General features: G+C 44.9%; 1 protein-coding gene and 1 long non-coding RNA gene across 2 annotated transcripts in view; one reads left to right on the top strand and one right to left on the bottom strand.

Moving 5' to 3' along the window:
* The window catches only part of LOC109297389, a 788954-nt gene that overhangs the window by 547711 nt on the left and 233164 nt on the right, over positions 1–8079 (bottom strand). The gene's annotated exons all lie outside the window — the stretch shown is intronic.
* PSD3 (pleckstrin and Sec7 domain containing 3) overlaps positions 1–8079 on the top strand; it is a 206325-nt gene that overhangs the window by 62942 nt on the left and 135304 nt on the right. The window contains exons 4-5 of the mRNA XM_019517099.1: positions 4477–4683; positions 4800–4880. Of these exons, the coding sequence (XP_019372644.1) occupies positions 4477–4683; positions 4800–4880 (288 nt within the window). The remainder of the gene's footprint in view (positions 1–4476; positions 4684–4799; positions 4881–8079) is intronic.

Here is an 8079-nt window from a genome sequence, read left to right on the forward strand (position 1 = left end):
CAGAGGGCCTGCTCCTGAAAAAGTCTATGCCGGACCCCTCTTCACCATATGAGGTCTGCCATTTCTTTCTTGTTATCCTCTTCTGTCTTCCTGCAGTATCAGTCCATTTCACTTAGTCCCATTTTAATCCAGTCCTCGACTGTGGGGTCTGAGTGTGTTTATGAGCAGGTTCCTGGCTTTCTACAGTGCATACCTGAAGCAGGATATGTGCTGGTCGAAGTGGGCTGTCAGACTCCCTTGCTGTCTGGGCAGGTGCCCGTAGAGAACTGCTGCCCTGGTCAGGTCTCTGAAACCTGTCACCACCAGGAGGAGTGTGTGTACTTTCTTCCACACCTCTCTGGCATATGGGCAGTCCCAGAAGAGGTGGTCTATCATTTCTGCCTGCCAGTGGCAGGTCTGTCTTGGGCAGTTTGATGGACCCCTCTTCCCTGCTGTGTTTTTTCCATGCTTGCATGGTGGGCTGCCTGCCAGTTCAGGTCTCTGCTATTTCTTCAGGTCCTTGTGAAAGATTCACTCCCACACAGCCTGGCAGCTGTCACCAGGTGGTTTTTGTTTTGTTTTGTTTTGTTTTTTGGGGGGAGGGGGGGGATGAAAAAAGATAGATATAGGTATAGTTATATATATATATATATACAGGATCCTGCATAAGCTCTTCTTCACACACTTTAAAACGCATTTAAAACCCGTGCGTGCACCCATTACAAAAGACGCACCTGGACATCTGTACTACTGCTCACCAATCTGCAGTCCTTTCCCTTACACAGTCTCTTGGTTCTTGCCCCGGTGGTTGGGGTTTACATTTTCTGCATATTCACTGTCCTTGTTGCTTTCCTGTTGCTTCCACTGCTGCTGACACTGCTGCTGTCATCTTCGCTGTCTCGAGGTCTAGTTGTGTCGCTGTCATTTTCGTTATCCTGGAGAGTCTTTGAACAGGCTTTGCCAAGTGTCCCTTGCCAGGTGGAGTTGGCTGCATCTTCTCTGTCCTCTGCCACCAATTTCTGGTAGACTGGAGTTCACTAAGAACCATTTTAACACAGTCTGCTTCCTCGAGCTCCATGTATCTGTACATAAGTAGGTTCCTGCATTTCCACAGGGTGCTCTTGACACAGGACACAAACTGGTTGATGTGGGTTGTCGGGGATTCCTGATGTTTAGCCAGGTGTTTGTACAGTGCCACCTTTGTCCTCATCAGCCTCTGACTCCTGTCACCTCTTCATGGAGCCAGTTTACCTTTTTCCACACATCCTTGGCATAGGGACAGAGCCATAGGAGGTGGTCGATGGTCTCTCTTCCACCTTGATAGATTTGCCTGCAGCAGCTGGGTTGAGTTCCTTGCCTCTCTCTTTGTCTCCATGCTCTCACTGGAGTCCGTGGTGAGCTCTTAGCCAGAAGCGGGGGGACCTAAGTAGTACCTGGGCAGCTGTAGCAGCACCAGGAGCAACCCTGCTGGGAAGCTGTGTAGGCTGTCCTGGGGGTGGAAGCAGGCAGGACTTGGCCCCATGTGGAGTCCTGCAGGGGCAGCCGTGGGCTGGATACAATCAGTTGAGTCTGGCCCAGCAGCTGTACTTTTCCGCCATTTGCTTTAATCCAAAGGTGAGAGAAAGGAGCCAGCTCTCTTCTTTCCCTTTGTTCATTCCCCCCTTACTCTTCAGGTACTGTGCCAGCACACTGGCTAGAATCTTATGGTTGCTTTAACATCTATCTCACATCATGGTGGTTGTTGGCACTAGGCACTGGGGGTTGGAGGTAGCATTCATGGATTATGACTCCAGGTATAACGCAGATGTCATCTGTCAGGGTTGGCCACCTTACAGGGTGAATAATAGTGGCCATTATAAGGAGTAGTGGGGAAGGAGGGCTGTGATTTATTGGTGGTCATGCAGAGTTTGACATGGCATTGGAATCAGTGTCTGGCTGTGGAATGTTTGGCAAACATTGCCACATGGATAGTAATAACATGGCAGCGTTCCTGCCTACCGCGTGGGAGATCTGGGTTCAAGTCCCAGCTGAGGTGACTTGGGGTGAGTGAGATAGCAACAATGCTTAGCAGTTTATCTTTTGCTCTTGTTACACATTTAGGCAGAGGTATTTGAACCTGTCTATGGGAGTCCGATGCTGTCTATGCTTAGTATGAAAGGACAAGGGGTTGCTGGCAGAGTGTGTTTTGTGAGGGCTGCAGAACTTTGCAACTTGCTCTTTGCACTGTGTCTGCAATTTGTGCTCTTCCTTGCACGCTGCAGACATCTGCTAGGAAAAGGCTAGGGATGTACTGCTTACTGCCACAAAGGAGAAGAAGGGAGCTTTTGTGTATTATAGGTAGCCATCTGGTGGAATTTGAATAATGCTGGCATTAGAAGGCATTTATTAATCACATAATAGGTAGGGCTCTGAGAGCTTTTTATGGTGTCTTTTTTATTATTTAAATTAAAATAAAACAAATCCCAGATGGATGTCCTGTTCCCGTAGATGCTTTGAAAAAGCTTAGCCTAAGATGGCAACTCTGAACTCCAGACATAAACATGTACATTTGAAAGGGCTTGCCTTTTTGATTCAATTGTCAGTGAATCAGCAGGACATGAATGCAGAGAGACTCAATATAAAATGCTCTGATAATGCTATATGGCATCTTTTTGTTTTAGTGTGTGTTTGCTAGTAGGTGGGAAGAAACGTGTAGTCCTCAGGTGTGTATTCTGTCATGGCAGGTCTTTCCTAGTTTAGCAAGTTGGCAAGGATTTTTTGGGGTCCTGCTTAATGTGACATTCCCATTTCTAAAGAGCTAATAATTACTAACCCATTGGTAGAACAACAGGTCATTTGGTTGTTTATCAACACAGCTTATAATGCCTAAAGGCTTGTAATGGCTTATGAAGCTATAACGCATTCTTTTTTCGTGCTTAGAAATCCTCTGTAACACATGCTGCCCACGTCTGGAACATGTTTGTAACAGCTGCTGTGACATCGTGTCAACCCTCTGTTAACAGAAGCTTAATATCAAGGGGTTTTTTTGTGGGAGAATTTCCTAAACTTTTTGTGTTGTCGGTGGTTGCTTGGTTTTAATGAGAGATCATGGGAGACCAAAGGCAGGATAACCGAATCTGAACATGGGTGCACTGGTGTTTGAAAAATTTCTGCCATTGCATGTTTGGCTGCTGTGTGGAGGTACTGAGACTAGCACTGGCTGGAAGATGATTTTTTTCCAAGCAAAAAAAAAGAAAGAAAAAGAAGTGCACACATACCCTTGCATGTGCATGTGGATTGTGGGTGTGACAGATTGTTGATTTATCCTGGCAAGGGGAATAACGTGAAATGTTTTTCTGGGAGGGATCTTTGAGAGAGTCAGCTCTGAGAGAACTGAAACAGAACTGCCTGGCATCGGACAACGTCTACCAGCAGGGAGGGAGATTGGCAGAAGCCTTCTAGCCCCCCTGTTGGAGATACAGGGAGCTGAGCACTCGGTCTCCCCTTAGCGCACTTGCTGTAGGAACTCAAGAGGAACTGAGCAAAGCCTCTTAGTCAGTCTTATTCCCTGCTCTACATGCTGCAGAGATGGAGAGCTTCAGGGCTCAGCCTCTGTGGCCCACAGCTGATTGGTGGGGAGTCTGAGTGCTCTGTTTTACTGCTTCTCTGGCCCTTGAAGTAGTGAAAGATGCTGAGAACCAAGGTGACAGTCAGAGTACTCAACCTTGGTAACCCTACTGTAATGCAGCTTCCCCTGAACCATCAGATTTCTCATCCTGTAGCCTGCACCTTACTTGGCATCTTCTAAAATCCACAGTAGCTCAGAGGAGCTGTGGACCATCAATAGGTATGGACTCTACTGAGGCTCACAACAGTTCCAGAGGGGAAGCCAGTCTGTGTCTGAGAGCAGTAGTTGAGTTGGGGAGGGAAGCTTCCTGGGACGGGGGGAGACTATGGAGCAGGTGACCTGGGGAACCAGGTGAGAGCTGTAAGTCATAGTAATGTTCCCTTTGCCCTTGTGGGTATATTAATAACTGACAGAGCCCAGCCATTTCCAGGTAGGTAACTCCTTTTGGCAATTGTATGTGATGTGCTGGTTCAAGTGCAGCTTGTCAGGCATGTGCACGGCATGGTTAGAAGGACAACAAGAAATCAATACAATATTCCATCATTAGGATCACCCTGTTAGGCCTGATTTCCAGGAGTGCCAGGTACCTAATAGTTCCCACTGAAGTCACTGGTAGTTCTCAGGACTGTTGAAGGGCAAACTATAGATTTAGATGTCTAAATATAGGCTTAAGAACCCGGCTTTGAAGCTCCATGTTTGAGAATCTTGGCTTGTGGTATTTACTAACTAAATGAGTCCACTGCAAACAGTTATTTAGTTAAGTGGGTTTCATTGAATCATGTAATCTTAGCACCGTAACATTAGCACTTTCAAGAAGACTTTACTTTCTGACTGGCTAGGAGGTGATTAAAGCCTTTATTTTCCCCTTTCACATTCTTTCTATCTCATAGCAATGCCGGACTGAAGAACAAGCTCATAGACTCCAGGTCTGCCATGGGTAGCAATGAGTTTCTGGAGAAAGAAGCCCCTGAAAACTTAAGCACAGATCTTAGCAATGGCACCAACAGCAATTTGGAGGCAGCCAGAAGACTAGCTAAGCGTCTCTACCAGTTGGACCGATTCAAGCGCTCTGACGTGGCAAAGCACTTGGGTAAAAAGTAGGTGTTTTGCTTTGGCTTCTTGTTAAATGTCATTCATCTGGTTGATTCTTTACAACAATAAAAGCAGCCAAAAGGTTACATTTTAATAACAATTTTCCTCCCCCTTTTTATAGCAATGAGTTCAGCAAACTTGTGGCAGAAGAATATCTTAAGTTTTTTGATTTTACGGGTATGACGCTGGATCACTCACTCAGGTATGTCTTCCTATTCAAATGTCATGCTCTTTTTCTTTTGTTGTCTCCAATAGAAAAAAAATATCCATAGGGAACTGAAGGGATTGAAATTGAAGCTCAAGGAAAGATCAGTTTAGGTTTGGAGAATGTTTGTTTTGGCTTGCAATTTTAGTGTATTATCATAACCTTATTAAAGAAGTTAGCAATCCATAATATCTCCTTGGAAGGGAAACACTTCTGTTTAATTGCTAAGAATACATATGCTGCTAGTTAGTTCTGAGTCTAGGGTAGCCTCTATCCCAGATCTGCTGACCAATCCACATTTAAAACTCCTTGGTTAGTATCCCCTGGTGGAAATCTAGTATCAAGGCCTGTAGTTGGACTTTTCCCTAGCATGCCATGCCATACATTGTATTCCAAACTCACCCAGGCTGAAAGCCAAAAAACAAGAAATTCCACAAGCACCTGACTTCTGGCCCTTTTGTACCCCAGTTTCTAGCTCTGCTGCCCCTAATCAGTTATGCATCAAAGGGGAGAGGAATAATTGGTAGAATGATTACTAGAAATGCTCTGCATAAGAAGCAGGAAGCGTGAGTGAAACTCTTCTAGGAATGAGTGTGCCTCTCCCTCTTTGTACTTCTGCAGTTTGGGGATCAGGATAGATGCATAGGCCATTTATAGATGTTACATTTTTCTAGGTTTAATCCAGACTACAGTTGTAACTATGTACACGTGGATGTCTGTAGTCCAAATTAAAACTGGCTCCAGTCTGAATTAATTGATCCTCACTGAATTTGGATTAAAGTTAATACAGACTAAGGCAGTCTGAATTAGGCAATTTAAACTGTATTAATTAACATGTATATACAACATTACTTTTAGAAAAAACAATCCTTAGGAACTCAGATAAGCAGATAACCATTGCAAATATCAATCCTTCCGTCTCCCCCAGGGAAACTCAGCTGGGTTTTTGCAAAATAATAGATAGAGGCTATCAGGTACAAAGTAACATATTTACAAAGGCAAATGTGTCAACAACACCTCACCCTGCTAAGTATCAAGTTAATTACAGGTTCTGGAACAGCACTTTAGATTAGTGTTTCCTGAGGAGAACTGCAAGAATGTAGCAGTGTTTACACAGGCTTATTATCACCTGATTACTTCCAACCTCTGTTAAGGGCCTGTCAAGTGTATAGGCTCTGTATATCCAATGCCTCCTGCCATGATGGTTAATGATCGTCTATTACCCATTCATTTGAACTGAAACTTGATTCGAACTGTTCAACACAAATCAATTAACATGGTATAGAAAATGCTGAGCATGTCTACAAATAGCTGTAGTGATGCAGTGGTCCCATGAAAAGAAGTGATCGAGCCTGAAGAGGATTGTTATAGATCAAAAGAATAAGAAGAGTTTTTAACAGCTGAATCATGAACTAGTTTAAGATTTTGCAGAGGGTTAATTTTGGAAATCAGTCAACATACAGTCACGCTGTTTACAGCAGAGCCTGTTTTTCAGAATAGCTCAGCAACCCATCCCAACCAATCCATTTTAGGCATCTGAGAACATTGAGAATTATGGGAGTGGCTTATACCTGGGCACTTTTGAAAACCTGGCCACTTTCTTTCAGTGCCAGTTTGAAAATTTGGCCCTCGAAGTTTAACATACGGGGGGAGGCGGGGGAAGGCATGTATGTTTATCAGATTCAGGCCCCTGTCTTCAAGATTTTTCAGGTTTTTTTATTTCGGGAGTTGAAGCATCAGCTCTTTGACTGCGTAGGTGAGATGGATGTGTGCATTATGGCAGTTAAATGGGAGGACTTTAAAAGAGAGAGATTTAAAATAAGATTTAATTATCTGGTATCAAATTTGAATGATTATAGTTTTGTCATTTTTTTCCATTGGCATAAACCAGGGGTGTTAAACATATGGCCTGGATCCAGAGCCACTCCGTATTCAGCCTGTCAGACTGCTGGTGGGCCACTGGAACTTGAGGACGTGGTCAGGGGAATGGCCTGCCAAACCATCCAGGGCCTTCAGACACTAGTGGTTTAAGATAAACCAGATTCCCCCAGCATCCCGGCATGCTCTCTGGGCTGAACAGGGCTCTCTGCTCCACAGCAGGGCTGGTCTCTCCTTTCTGTTCCCTGACTGCACTCTGGCACAGACTGTGAACTGCTTCCCCCCTCCCCCTCACCACTCCCTGCTAAGCAAGAATTCCTCCCTCTCCTCTGCCTTGTGGAGAGGTGTCTGTGTATTAGCTAGCAAACCACATGCTGGCTACGGTCTGTGCTGAGTCCAAAGGTAGAATCAACAGGCAGAATCAACAGGTAGCTGGTAATGTCCCTTTGTTGTTTTCTTAATGGGGTGATAAACACTGAGTTAGGGGTGATAAGCACCGTTATCAGTTCCCTGCTGGGCTAATCGGAGCATCCTGCCAGGGCCTGACCACATCCTCCCTCAGCTCAGTATTGTGGAAGGGAAGGGATGGTTGCTCTTGTGCCCCCCAGCTTCTAGCCTGAGCCCCTGCAGGCATGTATCTGTATGTCTGGGATGTCTGTCCGGTTACAGAGTGATTTAGCTTAGCCAGGTGAGACTAACTTGCAAAGATTGAATCAATTCAAGCTCAGGCTTTTTGAATGTCTTTCCCTAGCTCAAAAGGACTTCTTTAGCAAAATTCTTTTGTAGGAACTCATTCCTGTAAGGTGTAAAGTAGTCCAAGGCATGCTTGGCCCACTGTCTCTCTCTTTAGTATGGCACCAGATATCACCTTCCACATCTGTGAGCCACTGTCTGGTATTATCGCTCAGTGCGTGGATTGCTTCTGCCCTGTCTGGGCATTTGTAGAGATCACAACTTTCAATTAAGTGCTGTGCTGTTTATTGAGCACCACAGTCACACAGGGAGCTGTCCAAGATGTTCATCTTGTAAAGTGTTGTTTTTAAGCATCCATATCCAGATCTCAGTCTGTTCAGCTTGGCCCATGCTTCTCTTGTCAAGGTTATGCCCAATGGGGGACTCATTTGATGTTGGTATAAAAAGCTGTAGGAGCAGGTCTGACCTTACCCAGTGGCCAGCCCACTTGTTACTCCCCATAGATTTGGTTCAGCATCCCCAATCTCTTTCAGGAGCTTGTGGGTTCCATGTACAAACAATTTACGACCTTTTAGCCTCTTAAGTGTCCATTTTTAAATACATAGGGGATAAAAAGAAGGTACCG

Source organism: Gavialis gangeticus, unplaced genomic scaffold, assembly GCF_001723915.1.
Source record: "Gavialis gangeticus isolate Ggan-Ray unplaced genomic scaffold, GavGan_comp1, whole genome shotgun sequence".
In the NCBI taxonomy this organism is placed as follows: domain Eukaryota; kingdom Metazoa; phylum Chordata; order Crocodylia; family Gavialidae; genus Gavialis; species Gavialis gangeticus.